This window comes from Rhinolophus ferrumequinum, chromosome 13 (genome assembly GCF_004115265.2).
Source record: "Rhinolophus ferrumequinum isolate MPI-CBG mRhiFer1 chromosome 13, mRhiFer1_v1.p, whole genome shotgun sequence".
Taxonomy (NCBI): Eukaryota; Metazoa; Chordata; class Mammalia; order Chiroptera; family Rhinolophidae; genus Rhinolophus; species Rhinolophus ferrumequinum.
This window is the reverse complement of record NC_046296.1, coordinates 25,026,747-25,051,890: the sequence shown is the minus strand read 5'-3', so window position 1 is coordinate 25,051,890 and position 25,144 is coordinate 25,026,747. Positions and strand designations below refer to the sequence as shown.

The window sequence follows — 25,144 nt, the reverse complement described above, 5'->3', positions numbered from 1 at the left end:
CGCGTGGGCGGCCAGGAGTGGGACAGTGGGGAGAGCGGCGGCAGCGGCTTCCGGGCGCTGATTGGCCAGAACTGCGGGGGGCGGGGCGGCGGGTGTGAAGGGGGCGGGCCCAGGCCGATCCCTTCTTCCCATCGGCGTCCTCCCTAGTGGCTCCAGCGTTGCATCATCACCCGCCGGCAGCTGCTGTGGGAAGGCTGGGCGCGGCGCGATCCACTTAGCAACGGGGCTCCAGCCGCTCTCCAGCGCCTCTCCCGGCCTTCTCCGCACCTGCTCCTGCGCCTAGGCCCGGAGTTTCCCGTGGGCCGGCTCCCAGAACCCGCGGGGCGCAGCTGGTGGACCTCGCCAGCTACGCCTGAGCCATTCATTGAGAGCCCGGTCTCTTACTAGAGTCCAAGTCCTCCTCCTCCTTCTGCTCCGAGCCGCACGCAGCGCCATGGAAAAGAGCAGAGAGACCAACGGCTACCTAGACAGCGCCCAGGCCGGGCCTGCAGCGGGACCTGGCGCGCCCGGGTCCGCAGCGGGACGCGCTCGGCGGTGCGCCGGCTTTCTGCGGCGCCACGCGCTCGTGCTGCTCACCGTGTCCGGGGTGGTGGCGGGCGCCGGCCTGGGCGCGGCGCTTCGTGGGCTGCGACTTAACCGCACGCAGATCACCTATTTGGCCTTCCCCGGCGAGATGCTGCTCCGCATGCTGCGCATGGTCATCCTGCCGCTGGTGGTCTGCAGCCTGGTGTCGGGTGCCGCCGCCCTCGACGCCAGTGCTCTCGGGCGCCTGGGCGGCATCGCCATCGCCTACTTTGGCCTTACCACGCTAGGCGCCTCGGCACTCGCTGTTGCTTTGGCGTTCATCATCAAGCCTGGGTCTGGCGCACAGACCCTTCAGTCCAGCGACCTGGGGCTGCAGGAGTCGGGCCCCCCTCCAATCCCCAAAGAGACAGTGGATTCTTTCCTCGACCTAACCAGGTAATGATCCCCCACCTCTCTGAGTGTGCAGTCGAGACGCCAGCCCTCCCAGACACTCCAGTTCATTCACATTCTTCCATATACTCCTGAGTTAATTCTTAATGGCCTGCTGGTGACCTTTAACGTTTTTTAAAATATCAGAGTAACATCTGGAGTCTTTGCAGGCTAACCACACCTTTTCAAACATCAGCGGGGTGGCATCGGACAATATCAAGGAGCAGGGCCACATCCTTTAACAAGAGCCAGTCCTACTGCTAGGTGTGTGTCTGCGCATGTTAGGGCAGAGGCAGGCAGTCTTACCTGTACTTTACTCTTTATACTGTCTGGCTACATTCTAACCATTCCCAGGTATTTTCACCCCATTTTCTCCCCACGGTGCCCAAAAGCTTCTGAGAGCATTGGTTAAATTTTGCCTGTTGAGCCATCCTGGCCAGTAATCTATGGCCTTCTCTGTTTCAGCCCTTTGGCTGGGAGGAAGCTGGTGATTGTTTGAAGAGTTGTCAGTGGACCCAAGAATAACGAGGCTGGGGTTAGTTGTGTGAGGCCCATTACCCAGACAAGCCTCTCCTAGAGGCTTGGGACAGGTTGCTGTCCATCCCATAGTCAGGACCACAGTGGAGTATTGTGAGTTCCAAGGGGTTTTATTTGTGGGAAGGTGTGAGTTCTAGAGGAAAGAGAAAGAAAAGCATCTTCGCTTAGCTTTGCCTGCTTTCTGTGACTCTGAGAAGTTGCTTTTCATCCCTTGAGATGTAGTGTAGTTTCTGTGGATTACCCAAACCAGCCTCTCTTAGTTTCTCCATTAGCCCAGAGTTCACAGATGGGAAAACTGCAGCCTGACGGCCTTTACTGACCTGGCCAAGTGCAGCTGAGCGAGGAACTCAGCTGGCTCCCCCTCCAGGTTTCCAATAATTCTGGATTCTGAGTTTTGGAGAGGTATGTTTTGTCTTGAGTCACTGAGGCAAAACTCCTCATTGCTGAGGGTGTGAAAAACAGCAAATCTTGGGCAAAGTGACCTGACTTCCTGCTGTTTCCATTTCTCCCTCTGGAAAATGTGATGACTGTCTGCCACTTAAGAGAAGAGGGTTCATTTGAAACTACAACAACAAAAAGTTCAAGGCATTGAAAAAAAAGAATTCTGATGAGGTAGTCCAGAAATTTCTTACCAAAACTTCTTAACAAAAAGGCAGGTGGAGGTGGCTTTTTAGGACTTCGATGAAATCACAGCCTTTGTTTAGTGTCTGGCAGTTTGATATTTGGTATCTTTAGAGATCCTTAAAGTTTTGGGACTCACTTTTAGGTGGGTGCTGAAAACAGCCTACTAAGGTTGAGAGTCACTTTGGCTTATTACCTTCAGTGTATCTGTCAGCTGTCCCAAGAGGGAAGGCGGTGATGGGGTTAAAGGATTCTTTTTTGCAGGGATCAGTGGCCCGGGGAAGGAGTGTGGCTGCCCAGCTCTGATGTGCTGATTGTACCCCCTCGGGAGGCTCAGTAGCATTCTTTTCTCTCTAAGAGAGGGGCAGTGGCCAACAAACAGTATGAGGTGAGGAGAGGGGTTACCTTACTACCACCGGCCCCAGAAGGGATTTCTTATATCCTGATCTTGGCTTTCTAGTTGTAGATCCAAGCCCCTCCAGCTCCTGCTTCTGAAGTGAATAGTGACCCAGCATCATGCCCTAGCAGTCAGTGTAGATGCACTTTTCAGTGACTGAGATACAGGCTGCAGATACAGGGAAGGATTAAGAGAACTTTTGCCATGGCTTGTTGGGAATAGAGAGCGTTTAATAATGTTTCCAGCGGCCAACTTCATTTAACCCAGCATCTCATGGATAAAGGTGGTGTAGGTGGTATGATCCTATTTTACAACTAAGGAAATTGAGCCATCAAGAGATTAAGTGATTTGCTCAAGGTCACAGAATGGTTTATCAAAAAAGGGATTAGAAGAACTATGGGTCTTGTGCCCCACAGTGCAAGGCTCTCTTTGTACCATTCTCCCATCCCCCGAGTCAACATGCCATAGTAAGGACAGCATGCTGCTTGTCTGTCTCAGAAATGTTTGCTCTGGGCCAAAAGAGGAACCAGGTAAGGGCATGATTGGGTCAGGGCAGATGCCCACTTCCTCTAAACAGAGAGGCTGATCCCCTTGGGTGAAGGAAAGTATGTATGCAGCTGTTCAGACATGGCTTTCATGTTGGTCTTGAGCCACGTGGAAATACTTCCTGGGTCTGGGTAGACAATTTTTAATTGCTTCCTTCAAAGAAACCTCACAGATGTTGATCTTATGTGACTCTTGGTGTGTTCTTTGACAAAGGCTGGACACAGTCCTTTCTGCCTGTGGGCATGTGAATGAAATGAGACTCTGCCAGTAAAACCTTAATTATCCAGTAGGCCCTCGCTTGGTAACTGCCCAGAACTGAAACACCTGGAAGGAGTGGGAGACGTCTCTGATGATTTAGTGTAGTGTAGCTGCCACCAAGACTTTGCTAAAGCCCATGACTTTTCCTGGTGGTGAAATGCCCCAGAACTCTGCCATGATTTCCCATTTGTTTTTTCAGGATGAAACTACAAGCTAGGGAGTGAGTATGAGATGCTGGCACTAGGAGCAGGGCCTTTGAGAGCTGAAAAGTGATGGCAGGCAGCAGATGGCAGGTGGCAGAGTCACAGACAGCCTCCTCCTGCACCCAGAGCTTTATGCCTGGGGACCTGGAACAGTACCGGACTCTCAAAACTGGGTGTGGCCCAAGCGATTGAGCTGTGATTTTTCATCCAAAATAAAATGATTTTGGCACCGAAGAGACAGGAACAGGTTATCAGGACCCCAGTCATTTGTGGAAGTTCTTGGTCCCTAACAATGCTTATTGGTTCTGTGTCCTAGGGCATGTCTGTAACTTCCTGTGCCTTGGCTTTCTCATCTTTATAATGGGGATCATGATAGTATTTACCTCACAGGATTGTTTTGAGAGTTTAATGAGTTACGTCTGTAAGGCTCCTAGAACAGGACTGGCCCAATATATGCTTGCTCTTGTTATAAATGGAGCAATATTACAAAAGAGTGATTGGGTTTTTCTGGTTCACGTAAACTAATGGGATGACCCATTAGTTCTTTTCATATTCTTAAACAAATGAGAGTAAATGGGAAGAAAATGAATGTTTAGGGGAACTCAAGATGACTTGCAGCTAATGTAGTCTCTAGGTATTGGAAGCCATGTGGAAACTGGAGAAAAAGTGAACAGTGACTGATTATTTTGGACTAATGGAATCAACACCATGGGAAATTTACAAAGGAGAGAAGTCAAAACTAAATATACAAGAGCCTTCCATTCTGAAATGGGGCACAAATCCTCACCTGTCGTCCCTGACATTCCAATTCCTTTTCCCCCTACGTTACCTGTTTATGGTCTCCAGAGTTTACCTCAGTTTTCTTCAGCTGTGAATGGAAAGGATTGAGGCAACTGGCTTCTAAACATTCATCTGGGTGCTAAAATTTATAGTTTTCAAATGGAAAACCAGAGATGTATCTGCAAAGGGAGCAGGTAGGGAGAGGTCCTGGGCCACGGCTCTACCTGCCCTGGCAGCCAGAAGAATGGCCTTGGGCTGCTGTCTTTTGCAGAAGCATAGCGGTGCTGCCCTGTGTCTGGTAAGCACAACTGAGATTTTGCCTATTGCCTGATTTTCTCAGCTTTGTTGTTTTTTCTTGTGCGCATTTTCTCAACAGTGGACAGTACTATGAGCCTTACCCTTCATCAAGGGAGGCGTGAGGGACTTACTTTCCTTCCCAAGGATTAGTGTGAATATGATGCCTGTCAAGCTGCAAAGAACACATTAATAGGTGCAAAGAAACCTATGGGAGGCTGGGATCTAATGTTACCCTGTTTCCCCGAAAATAAGACCTAGCCGGACCATCAGCTGTAATGCATCTTTTGGAGCAAAAATTAATACAAGACCTGGTATGATATGATATGATATGATATGATATGATATGATATGATATGATATGATATAAGACCGGGTCTTATATTATAGTAAAATAAGACCGGGTCTTATATTAATTTTTGCTCCAAAAGACGCATTAGAGCTGATGGTCCAGCTAGGGCTTATTTTCGGGGAAACACGATAGCCCCTAGAGAACAGTCAAAAGAGTAACTAGTGAATAATTTCTTTTACACGGTGGCCATGGCAGCTGGTTTGGCCTATGCCTATGTCTTCCTTTTCTATAGGCAAGGTGAAGACTCAGCCAATCTAACAAGGATCCAAATTAATGGCGGTTTCTCAGCCTAACTAGTCACTACAGGGAAAAAAATGGCAGCTTGTAATTTAAAAGAAACAAAAAGGTTTTACCACAACACGATTCCTTCTACCACCCAGAGAATGCCTGAATAGTTCAAAGGCTAAAAGGAACATACACCCAGAGAGGCCCGATGGGCCATGATTAAGAACAGGCACTGCCCGGGTTTGAGTCCAGCTCTCCCACTCACTGGCTACATGGACAAGTCATTTAACCTCTCTCTACCTCAGTTTCCTTATCTGTAAAATGAGGCTAAAAATAGTATCAACTACCTAGACTTGTGATGAGGAATAAACGAGTTAATATTTGAGTGTCTTGCTCATAGTATTCTAATGTGCCCCAGCCTCTCAGGGACAGCTGGGGACTACTTAATACAGAGAATGGGTTCTGTTCTTCGCCTTATTTCCTTACAAGTCCCCACTCCAGGGGCCTGGCACCTTGCCAGCTGGAATCTAAAACGAGTGGGCCTTAAAAAGAGGGGAGTTTCCTCCCCCGCCCCCCCACTGTCACCACAGTGTGAACCCACCCCCCCAGCCCTTCCATAGCAAAATCAGAAGGAGCACATCCCTGTTAACTGACTCTGTAACAATAAACACCAGGGATAATAAATATCAGGTGTACATACTGTGAGCCATATCCTGTTCTGAAGAGTCTTTGAAATTTTCATACATTCAGTAAAGAATTTTTGAACTTAAATAAAAGGAAATACTTCTGGAAAAAAATATATACCTAAGCAAAAGTAAATTGTTTTACATTCTTCTCGTATAGAACAGCGAAATGCATACCACCCTTGACAATAGGATCAGAAGAATAAATAGTACCAGATGTATAACGAAGGAACGTTTGAAAGTTTTTCATCGTGTCAGCTGCATGAGTCTATACAGTACCACCAACCCAAATTCTACTGTCGCCAGGTCAGCCTCTGCTCATACCAGTTTTTCCATTTGTCTTAAGTAATGTATCCAGAGATTCCTATAGCACTGGAAAGGCATGTCCATGCATTTGCTCCCAATTTGGTCTGACTTGCGTCTCTGGATTTAGTAATATGGTATTGGCATTTTTGCAAATGTTTTTGACTTTGACCCACTATAAGAAATACATTTGAAATTATGGTATCTACATATATGCATCCCTACCCCACATACACAAGCCGAAACATGAGTTCCACAAAATATTTTAAATGTGATACTCGTACATGCTGATCTTTTCCATTCTGTTCAAGTATTACATCTTTTATAAAATGCTGGTTAGAGAAGTATATTTAATTTCATGGCTTTCTAATGTTTCAGAAATTTTGGTCTAGTATATCTGGTATTATGTACTTCAAGTAAATTTCTTAAGATCAAATAACAGAAAAAGGAAATATTTGAGAATATGAGGAGTTGGGGAAAATGCCTGAAGACAGAGCTCCGGGAACCAGAACTGTTTACATGAGGAGCAGCTGAACCTTGAGTGCAGGAGAGTTCAGGAGTAAGAAACATCCAGAGTTCACAGCAGCATCTATGTTTAAAAGCCATAGGAGAGAAGGCTGAGAAGAGTGCAGGGAGAAGAACAAAGATGGAGGACTGACAATACCTGCCTATAAGACTTACAATAAAGCTACAGTAATCAAAACAGTGAGGTACTGGCAAAATAACAGACGAATAGATCCATGGAACAGAGTAGAGAGCAAGAATCAGACCCCCCCAAATATAGTTAACTGATCTTTGACAAAGGAGTAAAGGCAATATAATGGCAGAAAGATGATCTTTTCAACAAATGGTACCAAAAGAGCTGATATCCACGTTGGAAAGAAAAAAAAAAGACTCTAGACACAGACCTTGCATCCTTCATAAAAACTAATTAAAATTGGATCACAGACCTAAACGTAAAATGCAAAACTCCCGGAAGATAAAAGGAGAAAAAACTTGGTGACTTTGGGTATGCCAATGACTTTTTAGTTATTACAATACCAAACGCACAGTCTGTCAAATATTTTGCTTTACTCCCAAAGTCTCAGCTCCTTGCCCCTTGGTGCAGGCAGAAGGGGACTGCTCCTGCTCCTGCTCCTGCTCCTGCTCTGTGACAACCAGAGGGAGCAAGGGAAAGGAGTGTGGTTTTGTGGATGCGTGAGCTTCAGCTCACTGCCCCCGGGCAATCCCTTCCCAGGGATTAATATCGGAGAGCGGAGCTATATGACCTAAAGAAAGTTCAGTCATCTCAAGTAAATTCTTTTATGTACTTTTGTGGTTGTGAAATTTCCTTGGCAGCTAGTACTGTATCTTTTTTAAAACTTTTAAAGCAATTTTGAGATAGGATTTACATACAATAAGATGCACTCGTTTTAAGTGTACAGTTCAGTGAGTTTTAACCCAAAGGTAACTCATTTGATCATCCCCACGGTTCAGATACTGAACGTTTCTGTCATCCATGACCCTGCTCAGCAAGCCCCACTCTCCACCCCTGGCTCCGGGCAGTTTGGGATAAAAAGTTTCACTTTCTATCACTATAGATTTGTTTTCACTAGAGTTTCGTATCAATGGAATCTGTCAGCATGTACTTGTTTTTGTCTGGCTTCTTTTGCTCAGCATAATATTCCTGAGATTATTTGGTTTGCGTGTTATCCGTCATTGATTCCTTTTTATTGCCCGGTAGGAGTCCATCATGTGGACTTATCATTATCTGTTTGTTCATGGACATTTGAGTTTTGGGCTATTATGAATAAGGCTGTTATACATACAGATTCTTATTGCGGACATATCTTTTCATTTCTCTTGGGTAAATATCCAGAAATCAAATTTCGGAGTCATATGGTTAAGTGTATGTTTAACTTTATAAGAAACTGCCAGAACATATTGTGTTCTTCTCAGAAAGTTCATTTTTGTTTTGTTTGGCAGGCGTTGCTGCTTTGCCTCTAGTATTGTCTATACCTCTCTGTTCCCATTGGATTTTGTAGACTAGATACTGTAGACTGGCTGAACACAGGTCAGTACGTCAGTGGCTATTTGGTCTACAATTGGGTTAGGGTCAGGGTCCATTCTGGGTGAGACAGCTCATGCTAAAGAGACCAGGCAGACCAGAGGGAAGGGTTTGAACAAATAGTGTGTGCTCTTTGGAAGAGAGTGTGTTTCAAGGCTGTGGGAAAGGCTGTGTTTGCACCAGTTGAGAAAACTGCTAATTCCTGAAGGATGCAGGTACTCGCAGGGGAAATTGTTCCCTGTGGGGAAGGTGGAGGCTTCCAACCCAGAACATCCCTTAATTTCCCTGCCCTCTTAGGGAGAGAACCCAGTGGCCAGCTCAGTCTGGGAACTATTGAGAGTTGACTCTTGGTAGTTGTAGAAAAGGGAAACCTGGGCTCAGGACCTATTTCTGCTTCTAATATAGCAAATGGAAATGAAATACCAAACCTAGCCCACAAATTTGAAATATGTAAGAGAGGTGCTTTGTAATGGAATAAGAGGCAAACGTAAGTTGCTGTTCATCTAGACACGGAAGAATAGCTAATACAGATTGCTAGTCTGTTTCTACCTTTTTTGTTAAATACATATGCTTGTGATAGAACTCAAATTTCTGATGACCATTTTGTAACGGTTAATTCAACGTGATGATCACATTTTGTCTGCTAAAATACAGGCAGGTACTTGCTGGAATTCTCTAAATATGTTAAAAGCAATTCTGGTTTCATAGACAAGTAGGTTTGGAAAATGCCATGTTGCGGTCTCTACATGCTGGCTGTTTCGTGGAAGCATCCTGAGTGTAAAGAACTCCTTTTTGCATCTCATTAATTAACCCTTTTGCCTGGTGTATTAGTTATCTATTGCTGTTCAACAAATTACCAACAATTTAGCAGCTTAAAGTCACACATATTAGTTATCTCACAGCATCTGTGAGGTCAGGAATCCTGGCATGGCTTAGCTGAGTCTTCTGCTTCAGAATCTCTTAGAAGGCCACATCTAGGGTCTCATCCTAAGGCTCGACTGAGGAAGGAGTCACTTGTGAGGTCACATGGCTGTGGCCAGAATTCAAGTCCTTGAAGTCTAGACTGGGATCCTCGGTTCCTAGTTGGCTGTTGGCCAGAGGCTGCCCTTAGTTTCTTGCCATGTGGGCTTTTCCAACATGGCAGCTTGTTTCATCAAACATGGAAGCCCAGAAGGCAGTCAAGAGAGTCTTCTAGCAAGAGGGAAGCCACAATTTTATGTAACCAAATCACAAAAGTGACATCCCATCACCTTTGTTCTATTCTGTTGGCTAGAAGCCAATCATAGTCTCCACCCACATTCAAGGGGAGGTTATGACACAAAGGTGTGGCTTCCATGAGACACATTAGACTCTTCCTGCCAAGCTGGGTTGCAGTTAGACCTGCCTACCTCTGAAACTAAACACACTATAAATAATTGCCTAGAGATTCTAGTGCTAGGTGAACAACTCAACCACAGAAATAAAAATTAGTGCATATGTTTGGCACAAATTGGAAAGGATGATGCAGAGTCTTTTACTCTTCTAGACTTATTCTTTTAGGAAATGGGTAGAACTAATGGACTGTCAGTGGGATTTTCCCAGGATCCTGCACAGAGCCTGACCCAAAGGAGACCCTCAATTAAAACTGTTTGCATGAATATACTTTAGTTTCAAACCATAGCTTAACTTGATCAGCTCTATTGCCCTGCTTTTGTAACAAATATTTTATAATATCTTTTATCCTGAAACAAAATCCATAAATAGAAATTACCTCCACACATAATTTCAAAATATCAATATGATATATAGCTGTAATATAAAAGACAAAAAGAAGATAAATTTATAATACAAATAATGTGCTTCAATATATAAATGCTCTAAAACAAAGTGGTTAGGTGCTTGCTTTTGAATTTAGATTCACCATTCAAGATACAGCTATAAATACAAACTGATACTTGATGCTGGTGTTTGCAGTTAAGGACCCAAACCCTACAATTTGTCATTGGTGATACGATTTTTTTCCAGAAAGATGAACAGTTGTTGAAAACATTCTGAACAAAACAAAAAAATAATCATCCCACATTTTACACAATAGTTTTATTCCTAGAAAATTCAGTATATGATCAAATTATGCAAAAACTAGCTTGTTTTGGAGTTAGTTTAGGCTCAGGTAATTATAATGAGGTTTTTATCTACAGGTGTGTCATACGGGATTTTGGAAAGCATGAGGGCCTGAGACCATTTATTGTACAGGACTTTGTTGCACTTAGCAGAACAAATGGCTGACACCTGGCACTTTCTCCTACACATACTTTCTCAATTCCAGGAATGCCCCCCAATTATTGAGATAACAAAAACACTAAGGATTTCACTAGTGGGCAGCACCACTCCTCATTGAAAAGCACTCCAATAGGGCTTAACCTTTTGGGGAAAGGAAACTGATGCAGTTATTCTGGTATGGTTGGACACAGTTACGCTTAAATATCAAGGAGTACCATGTGGGAAGGAGATAAAAATCAGTGCTTTCAAGTATCTACTGTGGCCCAGCAGCCGGCATGGTTGGATGTTTGCATGAAGCAGAAGACTGCAATAATTGCAGGAGGAGAGAGAGGGAACACTGTATGTGAAGCTGTCAAGAATAGGCATCCTCAAATGGACACTTTAAATGCTGACTTTTAAGAATACTGACGAAATGCTTTCTTTTCCAACAGAAACCTGTTTCCCTCAAATCTTGTGGTTGCAGTTTTTCGAACGGTAAGTCTCAATGCTTTGCTAAAAATATGAAACTTGGATGGGGTGGGGGATATGGGAATTACTGCTATAGAATTAGGTAAGATGGAATAGGAAGGGATAGTGTTGTTAACAAAACTTGGTAACACTGGTCTAAAGTTGTATAGGGAGGCTCCTGGAATAAAAACAAACAAGACAAAAAATACCATGTTTCTAAAATATCTCACTAGTGCCAATATCTTTTCACAATCACCTGAGAAATACCATCAAATTACATTTTGGAGCGCTCTTAAATATTTTAGAATTTTAAAAAATACACTTTTATGGTTTTTTTCCCTGAATATAAAGGTTAAATACATGCTCATTTGCAAAAACAGTAAAGTACAAAATAGTGGAAGAAAATAAAAATCACCCATAACCACTACCTACAGCTACCTATGGACATTTTGGTGTACGTGCTTCAGATCTGTTTTTTTCTATGCGTGCCCATACATTTTAAAAATAATGGTACTACATATATTGTTTGTATGTGCACATACTACACATGTTGTTTTGTGACCTGCTCTTTTTTAAGGCAGTAAATTGTGGTCATTTTCTCATGTTGGTAAATATCCTTTTGCATGATGTTATTTGCTATATTCCACGGTATGAGCATACATAATTTTACTCCATCAGTTTCATGTTGATGGACATTCAGGTTGTTTCTAGTTTTTCCCTAATTTTACCAGTGCTGCAAGTAATGTCCCTGTGGCCATGCTTTACACAGAGTAGGACTATAAAGGTCTAGACTAGGTGGACTCATCTGATTGCCCTTTTCAAGCAAACACTTTTCTGTTTCTATTTACAACCTCTCTCTTAGAAGAAAAAAAAAGAAATCTGCATATAAGCACAGCTGTGGCTTGAGTATATAATGTGAAGTAGCAGAGAAATAAAAGGTTTATGTCATGGAAGCTGTGGGGTAAGTTTTGCTTCTCCTGCCACCCTGGATCACAGGCCTGCTCAACACCTGTGCCTGTCTGACAGCTTGATAAATCAAAGCTAGAGAGATCAGAGCTCCTCAAGGCATTCAACAGTTCAGAAGTCAGGTAGGTGTCCTTAGGAAAGGTCAGGAAGGTGTGTCAACCGATCCCACTTGAAGGTGTTCAATGCCACAGGGAGACACCTGTGTGCGTTGTGCAGCAGTATGTGAAGTCAAGTGTAGGGCCAAAGCTGGAGAGTGCTTGCACCTCTGGGAAGTGGGTCTCCCTGAAGACTCAGCCAGAAAATGCCATCTTGCCTGTCATCCTTTTGCGAGTGGAGGCTTAAGGCAGATTAGAAACATGCTGAAAAGCCGTCACGTTCAAATAAATTCTGAAACAAAGTGGAGCGTAAGTAAATGAATGAAAATAAGTGACACATTGAAAAGTGACCTTCGGCGTTATGGAATTAATAACCAAGGTTCTCCAAATAATATGAACTGTCAGCTGTTTGAAATATCCAACCATCAGCTTGAAATTAGGCAGACCTCCTCCTCCAAACCACTGTCCAAAGGACATCAGGAAATCCTCCCTGTTTCCTTGGGTTCCTAAATAACCCAGAGGCCTCTTGGAGTGCATGTTCCTGGGTCTGAAGTTGCTTTTGTACAGTTCTGAGAGGCCCTTGTCAGGCCAACCACATGAGGAATGCCCAGAACACGTGGAGTGAATACTGACGGAGTAGCAAGAGGCCCAACAGAGCTCTTGGTTCCGCTGGGTCCATCTTCTCCTGTGAACTGACAGTGAGTTTTTTTTTTCTCTTGCTCACAGTATGCAACTGATTATAGAGAGGTGATCCACAACACGAGCACTGGAAACGTAACCCGTGAAAAGGTAAAGCTCTTTATAAAGTCAGTGTGACAGATACTCACAAAGCAAGTAATGCTTCTTAATTGAAGGAGCATACACAATGCTGTAAACGTTGGGAGTTTGGGTGGACTATTTGACACACACAGGCTGGGTTTGCTCCTTTGGTTATATACCAACATCGCCAAAGACCAGCGTCCGTAGCTGTGGAATACTTAGCGATGGATCCATTTCACCAAATTGGAACTAACATCCCGTTTTTTCAAAAATATTTTATAACACTCCTTCTGCTATCCTGAAATATAATTAGTAGGTGATTTAACCTACCCCTCCCTATAGAAATTGTCTTAGGGGCTTAACTTACTCTAGTCATCATTTATTCACACTTTATTTATTTATTTTTTTTTTTTGAGTACCTATTGTTTACCAGACACTGGGCTAGGTCCCAGCCTTCATGATAGAACTGGAAAGGACGGGGAACCTCAAGAGTTTTTCCAGCCTCAGAACTGTCATGGGAAGAAAGAGGAATGGGGCTCTTTCCTCAACCCCAAACGTACACCTCCCCAAGGCTGAGAGGCTCTGAGTGCTATCAGCCTTTCTTTGAAGGAAACATTCCACTTTTTAAAAAATAGTTGAAAACTACTAATTTAGTCCAATTCACTTCACCTTGAAGATGAAGAACTTGAAGTTCAGAAAAGTTATTTGATATCAGAGCTGGGACTAGAACTATGGTAAAAATGCTCTTTCTGTTTTTTACCATGCTGACATATGGTTCCTGTTGAGAATTTCATAATGTATTTTGATGGAATAAAATGTCTGTCTAATACATGCTTGCAGTAGTGAGATTCAGCATCACTGGAAAAAATAACATTATATGAGGTCTGACAATTAAGTTTGCAAACTTGTTGCAATGATGTTGCTAACCTTTTTTTGAGATCAGAGGGATTATTCATTATAAATTTGTGCCAAATGGACAAACAGTTAACCAAGTTTATTTGCAAGTGCTGAAAAGGCTGCATGAAAATGTTAGACGACCTGAACTTTTCGCCAACAATTCATGGCTCTTGCATCACGACAATGTACCAGTTCACAAGGCACTGTCTGTGAGGGAGTTTTTAGCCAGTAAACAACTAACAGTATTGGAACACCCTCCCTACTCACCTGATCTGGCCCCAAATGACTTCTTTCTTTACCTGAAGAGAAAGGAAATATTGAAAGGAAGACATTTTGGTGACATTCAGGACATTAAGCGTAATACGACAAGAGCTCTGATGGCCTTTCCAGAAAAAGAGTTCCAAAATTGCTTTGAAGGGTGGACTAGGCGCTGACATCAGTGCATAGCTTCCCAAGGGGAGTACTTCGAAGGTGACCGTAGTGATACTGAGCAGTGAGGTATGTAGCACTTTTTCTAGGATGAGATCACGAACTTAATTGTCCGACCTCATATCTATACATTTTAACTCAATGATTTAGAAATAAATATCCTGAAAATATCCATGTTGATCCTGAAAAATCTTTTCTGAAATCTGTCAGCAAGGAGGCCATCATAACAGCCTAGCAACAAAGAATTTGTTGACATTTAGGAGACAAAGTTATAATCATTGACCCTTGATCTGAAGGCATTTTTCATCAACCAGCTCTTCTTTTAAAAGCAACCCTTTGAAGTGTGATTGCCCAACCTCTACTTGAATAATATCCAGTGACAGGGAGCTCATTACTTTCTGCTTCAGCTTATGCCCGTTTTGAACAGCTTTTAGAGTTAACAACTACGTGAAATTTTTGTTTGTTGACCTTCCATATCCTTAGACTCCATCTCCCCTTGATTTTCCTATTGCTTGATTTGTGAAACTGCTGCAGGTTAGAGGAAATACATGTACGAACCTTTTCTCATTCTGGGCAGAGTGTTTCAGTCTGGTGGAGACACCAAGCAAACGCATCTTTAGTTCTCACTCATCTGTTGTAAACTTAGACCCTCTGTCCTCTCTGATCCTACAGATCCCCATTGGCACCGAGATCGAAGGAATGAACATTTTAGGATTGGTCCTTTTTGCCCTGGTGTTAGGAGTGGCCCTAAAGAAACTAGGCTCTGAAGGAGAAGAGCTCATTCGTTTCTTCAATGCCTTCAATGAGGCCACGATGGTGCTGGTGTCATGGATTATGTGGTGAGTGTTCCCTGCCCCCTACTCTCCCACTTATTTCTCCTGCCATCCAGAAAAGAACCTGACTCTGTTCTAGGTCACCCCGGTGGGACCACCTGGCCCAGGGCTCTGTTTGTGGTTGATGTACCACAGGTCGGTCCTGGTACAGGGGGTGATGGAGGTGGAGGCCGTTTCTCCTCTTGTCCAGGCGTGTAGCGTAATTATAATACCAGGTACTTCCTCAGCACCCGCAGTGACTCCTTATGGTTCTGTCATCGGTGATCTGTTTATGGGTTCCAACCATCATCCCATATCTATGGGATGCCCATATCATCTTGTGGGACAATGAATTCTGTAAGTTTGCTGTCTGCTCCGTAAAATAACACTCATTTATCTTAAAACAATAGACTTCAAGCTTCAAAGGGGCCCTTACTATAGTGTTTCACAACTTGGAGGACAGATCCATTTCACCCCATGCATCTGTACACTTAGAATGATCTCTTTTTTTAAACATCAATATTTCTTTATATAATATCAATGAAAATGTACTTGTTTAATAAAAATTGTTAGATTAATTTTTGGCAAAAAGGTAAAAATTGGACCAGATCCCTTAAAGTAACTTCTCAGAAATTATACCAATTTCAGTGGCAATCCCTCATAAGCTTTATTCTCTTTTACTCAAGCCAAACTTCTGTGGGTTTTAGCTTCCACCCATTTGTTGTTGAGAAATTAGTTTATCCTTTTCATGCGCAAAGAATTTTCCTAATCGTCAACTCTTAAATATTCCAGAACTTTCTCGCTCAGATGGCATTGGGGTGGCAGCTAGACTAATTTTAGGAGAGAAGCTTGGAATTTGGTAGGAAAGTTTGAAATTGAGTGGGAGGCCAAGTCCAGAGCCCCCACTGGTGTTTATTTTGCTCAAACAAGTTTTCTTGCTCAACCGAACATTCCAGAGTCTGACTCTTATTGTAAACATGGCACTTCATATGACTGTTGTTGTTCTGGGGAGAGAAATAATTACAGAAAGGAAAAACTGTGTTCATCACAGGTTAAGTTCTTTTCCTGGTTTATTTTTTTAGTCTAAAGTCCTCCCAAAGCTTGGATTAAAAGAAACTCTGGCAGGAAAGTGATGTTCTACGTGAAGGCACTTGTTTTCAATCTGGAAACCGATTTACAGTCATTTCTTCAATGTGATGTACTAGTTACATAAGCAGGTACTCGGTAAGGCAGCCCCTGCTGTCTAACTGCAGTGCGAGATCTGTGGCCCAGAAAGTGCGTCTCACACAGAATTGGGGTTTAATATGCCTTAACTGGTTAAAGGATCTCAACCAGGGGTGGGAGGGAACTTCAGCAGTAGCTCTTTCTGCTTTCTTTCTGTCACTAACTACCTACTCCAACATCAAAGCACCTGCCTCACCTGCATTATTCACAGAAATAACTTCTCGGTGGATTGAATGGAGGGCCAGCAAACTTTATAGGCCATAGGGTCTCTATGGCAACTATCCCACTCTGCCATTGCAGGACAAAAGAAACCATAGATAATTTGTAATCAAATGGGTGTGGCTGTGTTCCAGTAAAACTCACAGTGCCAACCCGTGCATTAAACTATCTGGGGAGGAAGGAGAAAGAAGGAAAGAGTCCTCTAAAAATATTAGAAAAAAAATATAGGGGTAGGGAAAGTCTTCCTAAACAAAATACAAAAAGTAAAAGTCATAAAAAGCTGCTACACTTGACGATATCAAAATATAAAATGTTTGCATGCAAAATATAAAATATAAAAAGATACCTTAACAAAGTTAAAAGACAAGAAACTTATAGGAAAAAAATTGATACATATTTGAATATAGTATGTATGTGTGTACACACACACACACACACACACACACACAATCTCGAAGTGTTAGTATCCAAAGGACTGGTACCAGTTCACATACTGTTTTTCTGTCTGCAGTGAGATTAATAGGGAAAATGAGAATAAGTATTTAGAAACTTTCATCACAATTTCACATTGCTGCACCATCCAAGCACATGATCATTTTTCTAACATTTAATTTGTGTTGTCTTTTATAAGAATATTGGTCCATCACCAACTGGATAGAAATAAACCAGTCTTTCACAAATGATAGTTTGAGAAGCACTAATATAGAATTCTGATGATTAAAAAAAAAAAAGACTGAATAAACCATTAGAAAATGGACAAAGTATGTGAGCAGACAGTTTATAGAAGAAGAAACATGAATGACCAACAAACATTTTAAGGGATGCCCAACTTATTAGAAATCAGGGAAACAAAAAGTTTGGTTTCATCAGGCATTGGTAAGAGTGAGGATAGTTTCTCAACAGCAGCACTATTGACATTTTGGCCTGGATCATTCTTTGCTGGCGGGTTGGGGGGCTGTCTTGTGCACTGCAGGATGTGTAGCCGTGTCTTTGCCCTCCAATCCACTAGATGCCAGTTGCACCTCTCCCCAAATTTGTGACGACCAAAACTGTCCCCAGACATTGCCAAATATCCCCTGGGGGCAAAATTGTGAGTGAATGAGAACCACTGGTACAGGGAAAGGACAGCCGGTGGGAACGTGAATTGGAACAGCCACTTTGGGGAACCATTGGTTGGTATCTACTAAAATGTAAAATATGCACACCCCGGAACTCAGCAGCTCCACTTCTTGGTGTCTCTACCTAGAGCATATAGGCATGTGGGCACAAAGAGACCTATTTGCAGCATTATTTTTAATGATGAAAATCTGGGGACAATTTAAATGTCCATCAGCAGGGCAATAGCAAAGTAATCTATAATATTTTGGTTCCGAGGATGATATTTAAAAATAATGAGGTAAAGGTAGAAATAGCCAAATGTCCACTGGCGAATGGATAAACAAAATGTAGTATATACATACAATGGAATATTATTCAGCCATAAGAAGGAATGAAATTCTGACACATGATACAACATGGATGCCTAAAGACATTATGCTAAGTGAAATAAGCCAGACACAAAAGGATAAATATTGTATGATTCCATTTATAAGAAGTACATCCAGTAGTCAAATTCACAGAGACAGAAAGTGGAACAGTGGTTGCTGGGACAGGAGAGAGGGGAATGGGAGCTATTGTTTAATGAACACAAAATTTTGGTTTGGGATGATAAAAAAAGTTCTGGAGATGGATGGTGGTAATGGTTGCACAACAGTGTGAATGTACTTAATGCCTCTGAACTGTATACTTAAAAATGGTTAAAATGGTCAATTTTATGTTATGCCTACAAGTATTTACCACAATTAAAAAACAGAATTATGTAGATGTCTATGTGTTGATATGAAATAATGTGGGGTTAAAAGTAAACATAGAGTTAAATATATACCTACGTATCTAGATGCATAGGAAGTAAGAATGGTTATTTGGGGGCGGGGAGTCCTGGTTTAAGGGTTGTGCCCAGAGAGGATAGAGAGGATTTGGACCTAATCTATCATGTTTTAATATTTTGAAAGGAGAATGTATGCATGTGTTGCTATGAGATTTAAAATTAATAATATTGCTTAGACTATCTCTGGAAAGAAAACTCAAGAAACCAGTAACATTGGCTTTTTCCAGGGAAGGAGACTGGGTGCTTGGGGGACAGAGGTGGAAGGGAGACTTTATACTATTCAATGTTTTTGTACCCTTTGAAATTTGAACTATGTGACATTATTAACTATATAATTAAAATTTACCCAAAATGTCAATGGTTATAAAATTCTTCCTCAATTTATATTAAATTCAAAACAACTGACTTTTGTTCTTTGTAGCTCCCATCGTTTATTCCTTCCCTTTCTTTTTCCCATCCCCCATTTAAAAAAATCTTCACGCGCCAAGAGTGCCTCCAGAGAGTCATTGTTAACGATTTTTTCCCACGGTATCATGTTTTCCAAACCACAAAGAATTTTAAACTTCCCAAAAGTCCCAGCTTTGTCTCAGTTCCGTATCACAGCAATTCTGCTAAATAGGTGTTAGTCTTTTGTGTTTCTAAGTTCTCAGAACAAGCCTAAGCAAAGCCAGCAGTCACGCTACAGTCCCAGAGGCCATAATCTTGGCAAGTTCCTTGCCTTTCCATCTGGGAGCCCATATGCTTGGTAGCGTCCTTCTGTCAAGAACATACTACATCCAGGGAGGAAGCAGTCTGAGTTCTGGTCCTGACTCCACTACACGCAGTGATGTAGCGTGTTAATTTTACTCAGTTTCATGGCCTGTAAAATGGGCTCATCCCTTTCTGTTCCTCAGGGTCATCTGAGGGAGAAATGAAGATCACCTAGTTGAAAGTGCCTGTGTTCTGTATCAGGAAGGGCCTACACCTGCCAGCACCTTCATCACATCACTCTTACTGACAAGTACCCTGTGCTCATGCCCTAGGTATGTACCTGTGGGCATCACGTTCCTGGTTGGAAGCAAGATTGTGGAAATGAAGGACATCATCGTGCTGGTGACCAGCCTTGGGAAATATATCTTCACATCTATATTGGGCCATTTTATTCATGGAGGAATTGTCCTGCCACTTATATATTTTGTTTTTACACGAAAAAACCCATTCAGGTTCCTTCTGGGCCTCCTCACACCGTTTGCAACAGCATTTGCCACCTGCTCTAGGTGAGTGGGTTTTGGGTTTCTTTTTGACTCTCCTGAACTGTGTTAATATGGAACCAGGTGAGCCCAGTGGCAGGTGCACAACTGGCATCTTGACATTTTAATTCTTTGAAAACTCTAAATTGATCTCATCTGATTTTTTTGTACTATCAGCTCCACAGCTCTTTCTCACAGAAGCAGATTGCTGGGATTGCCCATATGAGGAATTGCCTCATTCCTTCTCCTTTTTCTGGCTCATTATTTAGCCCATAGGAACTGTGGGTCCTCACCCTAATTAATAAGGCCTTTGCCTGAGTAAAAGAAGGCAGCCACTTCACTCACAACTCACTGCAGGGAAGTTTCTAGAATGACACATGCCCAGTTCTCCCTCTGGATGTGTGAATTAGAAAATAAGACCATGACATCATGGTGAGGAATGTGTGCTCAGCTCTCTAGGCGTCCACAGTATTGTAGGATTATGTAAATTAGTGCAAAAGATACACCTTGTAGTTACTGGAAATCCTTTTTAAACAGAAAAAAATGGGCTTTCCAAATACTTTCAAAGAAAATTTTCAAAGGATGGCAGCACATCGTTTCATACTCACATTTAGTTTTTGCCTCTCTACTGCACGTTTCCTCCCATCCTGAAGTATTATTTATGTAACAAAGTGATGGTGGTAAAAAGAATCAGGGAGGTAAGTTTCTCTGACTTAGAAACAAACCTACTTCTCAGCAAAGCCTGCAGAGGCAGCTGCAGAGGGCAGGTCTTGTTTTTTTTCTAGTCATCTATGAACAGAGTTACTCTTTCTAAACTCTCAGAGCCATTTCTACTTCTTGGCCTACAAGGAAAAAAGAAAAATCCTAGTTTGTCTTGTACTTTGAGGGGGTGAGGGCTGGAACGTTCAAAAAAGGAGATGCACGTATGGAGTCAATAGTTCTTTGTTCTCTTGAGAACATTTTACACCAGGAAGCAATGTGTGGTTCTTGAGAAATTTGAAAGCAGGTGTATGCAGGTAAATAAGAGGTAAATGTAGGGAGTCAGATTTTGAATTCTTTGGGAGTTGACAACCACCACCACCCCACCCCCACCCCCGCATTGTGATAGAAACTTTGAAACAATTCTGATTCTCTTACTTCATGAGAGAAAGCCAGAAACTAGTAGGTGCGCGGTGCTCTGTTCCGGGGTCTGAGCTGAGTAATAGCTTACCCTTGGGAAGACTGTTCTCATGGCTGGTTGCTTTTCCATTTCTAGCTCAGCAACCCTTCCCTCTATGATGAAGTGCATTGAAGAAAACAATGGTGTAGACAAGAGGATCAGCAGGTTCATTCTCCCCATCGGAGCCACTGTGAACATGGACGGAGCAGCCATCTTCCAGTGTGTGGCCGCGGTGTTCATTGCCCAGCTCAACAACGTGGAGCTGAAAGCAGGACAGATTTTTACCATTCTGTAAGTTCATGATTCTTTCCTCCATCTGTAGGCCTAGGTCAACACTTGAGGTATATCTTCTCATTTCCTTTGAAAAAAATCTCATAAATACCAATCTCGTCATGCCTCGGATGTCTCATTTATGAAATGAGGATAGTGTGAATTCATTATTTGAAGAGAGTGGATTATCTCACACGGGCTCATCTGGCAGAATCTAGGATTGGGTGGTTTTCAGTTTCCAAGCCATGGCTGCCATGTTGTGCATTTCGCTGTGACCACTCCATGCTCTGTGTTAATGGCTGCCCCTACTGTGCCATCCCGTAGAGTGACGGCCACAGCATCCAGTGTTGGAGCAGCAGGCGTGCCAGCTGGAGGGGTCCTCACCATCGCCATTATCTTGGAGGCCATTGGGCTGCCCACTCATGACCTCTCCCTGATCCTGGCTGTGGACTGGATTGTGTAAGTAGCAAGTCCCAAGGGCATTGAGCAAAGGAGAGTCTGTATTGAGTCCTCAGGAGCGTGGCACTCTGTTGGGCCTGGGGCATGCAGAGAAACTTCAAACATGCTCCCTGCCTGGTAAAGGAGCCCACAGCTGTGCTGGCAAGACAACATTTAGAGCTAGGAAAAATTAAACAACAGGAGTGTCAAAGGCCCATGAATCACCATGGAATGTCATTATCGACAACTTGCTTAGAGCATCCAGGAAAGCACGCGGCCATGGCTCAGGCTGGGCCCCCAGCACAGGCCCAAGGGGGTACAAACATCTGTGGAGATTATGGCTGCATAGGAGTCATAGCCATTGGAGCAGTGAGCCTTCGAGAATGATTGTCCTTGGCCTGGAAAGTCCAAAGAGTGATTTCTGTGAGGGGAGAGAAGAGGAACTCAGAGAATGTGAGTGCCTTGGCTTAGGCTCGGGGAGGATTAGGAAGGAGGTATGATGGAGACTGCCATCACCAGGGTTCCTGAAAAGGCAGAACAGTTTCTAAGTGTTGATTCGTGAGGTGCATAAGAACATTTTCCAATATAAACAATACCTGTTTTATAGGGAAGGTCAGTTGAGGTGCTAGTGTTGGACAGTAGAGCATATGGATAAGAAAATGAGCCCTGGAGCCCAGGGAACTGGACTACCTGTGTGCTAGGACTGTTCTGTGCATTGTCAGCTCACCTGTGAAATGGGAAGAATAATAGAACCTGCACCAGAGTTGTGGTGGAGATTAAATGAGTGCACACATGCACAGCACACAGAAGAGTTCCAGGCCCATGGGGAAGCGTTCAGGAAGCCTGAAGGAATGAAGGCACTGCTGGCCAGGCCAGCCAGAGCCCGGCATGGGAAAACCTAAACACTGGGGCCTGGCACTGAGCTCATGCTCTGCCCACTGTGGTGGGAAATTGGTGGTTTCCAACCTTTTTCCTTAAGCCCTGGAAACTGAAAGGGCTTCTTGGAATCCTACAGCTCCTCAGAGGAATGAAAGTGAAATGTGCAGCAGAGACCTGCTCTGTCCAGACAACTCATCGGGGGGACTCCATCCCTGAGCTGGTGAGCAGGACAGGACCCAAGCCGAGGGGCACAGGCCCGTGTCCTTCCTCTCCCCATGGAGAAGGCAGGCATCTCAGAGGTGCTCAACCAGGAATAGGAAAGTAGTGCACTGGGGGGCTGCCCAGTGGAGACCTGAAGTCACATGAGCCCTCCACCACCTTGTGGCCTCTGATTTCCACAGCCCTCAGCTTCTGCGGTTCCCTCGGGCAATTTCACATTTTTCCCCATCTCTTCAAAATGGGCACAATACTTCCTCTGAGCTCCAGGGACAAAGGATGGTTTTTGGGCTCATCTATGGGGAGATAAGCTTCCGGAAAGAGAGCTATTTTCTGTGAGGGGATGTTGCCAATGGCCATGAAATGTATATGAAGATTTCTATTCAGTAGAGATGCAGTGTTGAGATGAGAAAAAGAAGGGAAGCTCCCACAGTATAACAGTAAGTGGAAGAAAACCTGGACACAAAACCATATTTACACTCTATCATCCCAGTTATACGTGATTTTTATGTGCTGGTGTCTATTACACACAAAAAACTTGCATAGAAAGAAGACCAGAAGGAAACAGATCAAAATGTTTAGTACTGATTCACTCAGAGTTGTGAAGTGTAGGTGGGTGACTTCTGTTCTTTTTCTTTATACTTCTCTTTTTCCCCCGAAGTTTTCTACAGTGAGGATCTATGACTTTTATAAGAGTGAAAAAATATTAAAAGAAAATCCATTTCGAGGAAAGGGAGGCCTTATGCCCTCAGTAGCATGCTCTCCAGGAAACAGCAGGGCCCCTCAGGGTCACCGCTTCTCCGCAACGGTTCAGCGTCCTGTGACGGGACTGTCCCTGGTAGCTCCAGGCGGCATCGGCTATAATGCTTGCCTTGTTCTTTTCCCACCAGGGACCGTACCACCACCGTGGTGAACGTGGAAGGGGACGCCCTGGGTGCGGGCATTCTTCACTACCTGAATCAGAAGGCAATGAAGAAGGCGGAGCAGGAACTGAGCGAGGTGAAAGTGGAAGCCATCCCCAACTGCAAGTCGGAGGAGGAGACGTCACCTCTGGTGACACACCAGAACCCCGCTGGCCCTGCGGCCAGCGCCCCAGAACTGGAATCCAAGGAGTCAGTTCTGTGATGGGGCTGGGCTTCAGGCTTGCCTGCCAATGGTGGTGGCCCGCCACTGACACTGGGCACTGTTCTCACTGACTTTAGCCTCTGGGGCAATACTTTGGCCCAATCACTGGTGTGAGGATCACTTCTTGGCACAGGCATTGGGCTTCCCAGTGGGAAGTGCTTACAGAGGACCAGGGCACTGACATTTAGCTTGATCCACATCCAGGTGCAACTGTGCGTGCACCAGGCTCTGTTTGAAACATGCCCTTGAGCTGCCAGGCTCTGGGAGACAACAGGCTCAAAGGGACCTGGTGGTTAAAGCTTGGAAAAATGCAGATGTATTCTTCATTGCACCTAGTCAGCCACTCTACACTGAGTGCTTTCCCGGAAAACCCAGGGGGGTTGCAGTCATCTGTCACATTGCCTTGTGAGCTGTAGTAATTGGAAAAAAATCCCAAATTCTTAGCCTTGGCTGGAATTCGTTGAGCTGGGACTCTAGATGTTAGAGTTTGTGTTACAACTATGTGGGGCTGACTTCTGGTTCACTGGCTGCTGGTGGGCTGCAGGCACTGCACCTTGTCACGTTAGAAGTACTCCAGATGGCGTTAGCACTGCTGGGTGCTCCGGTCAGTGGTATTAAGTAAACAATTTAAATTCTGAGGTCAAAGAAAGAGGGGGAGTCTAGCCTGCAGGGGGAAGGGAGGCAACCTAATTAGGACAGGACACATACACAATTGTCCCCATTCTCATCCCAGGTTTGGGTAAGTTTTCCGCACCGTGACTTGGGCTTCTGACAAGACTATAGCTTTATCCCCATCTACTCTGATTTGACAACAGGCCAGAGTGGAGCCTCTTCCTCTGGAGAGGTGTGATGTGGTCATCACATTCAGGACCCTGGTTGGTTTATCAATCTCTTTTAATTCAACTAGACCCTCCCTAAAATGCTCCTTTCTGGCAAAAAAAAAAAAAAAAATGCACACACAAAATACCCCACAAATCTACCCAGTAACTGGGTTGGGCTGCCCCCATTCCCAGGTCCCCTGATGCCCTAGCTTTGGCTGATTTCCAGGGGCTTCGTTTCCTTTCCTGCCAGTATATGATAGTTTAACATTATAAGCCAAATGTCCACGTTCCTCCAGATACCTGCCGATTGGTTTAAATCAAGACGAGGGGGCTGTATGGAGAAGACCAGAGTTGCCAGTGACAGGGATGACCTTGAAGGCACAAGACTACTGTGTCATTGTGGCTGTTGATGTGTATCTGAGGTGTGACCTGCAGCAAGTCCTGGGGCTCACTTTACCCCGTTTGTAAAATGGGGCTGATGTCACCTGCCTCTTTCCTACCTCAGCGGGATTTGGTGAGGCAAACGGAGTGAATCCGTGAAGACAACCATTTCACTTCTTGGATATCGAGTACTAACACCCCTGTGCTTTTATTTTTTAATAGCATCCCTATGTGGAGAAAGGTACCACTTCCTCCACATAGGCCTGGATCTTCTGGTGAAGACAGTGCTTTGTTCTCTACGTGCGTTAGCCGCTTTCATCGTTCCACTTGCTTTCTTTGTAGTTGCTTGATAGTATCAAAGTCAGCCTCTTCCCAGTTCCTTCAAATGTTCA

General features: G+C 43.8%; 1 protein-coding gene across 1 annotated transcript; it reads left to right on the top strand.

Moving 5' to 3' along the window:
- Positions 1 to 130: 130 nt before the first annotated feature.
- On the top strand, positions 131 to 24,501 carry SLC1A4 (solute carrier family 1 member 4). The gene is made up of 8 exons (XM_033125191.1): positions 131 to 960; positions 10,891 to 10,933; positions 12,694 to 12,756; positions 14,725 to 14,891; positions 19,257 to 19,490; positions 20,719 to 20,913; positions 21,217 to 21,351; positions 23,316 to 24,501. The coding sequence occupies exons 1-8, from the start codon at positions 434 to 436 to the stop codon at positions 23,548 to 23,550; spliced, it is 1,599 nt and encodes a 532-aa protein (XP_032981082.1). The 5' UTR covers positions 131 to 433; the 3' UTR covers positions 23,551 to 24,501.
- Positions 24,502 to 25,144: the final 643 nt, after the last annotated feature.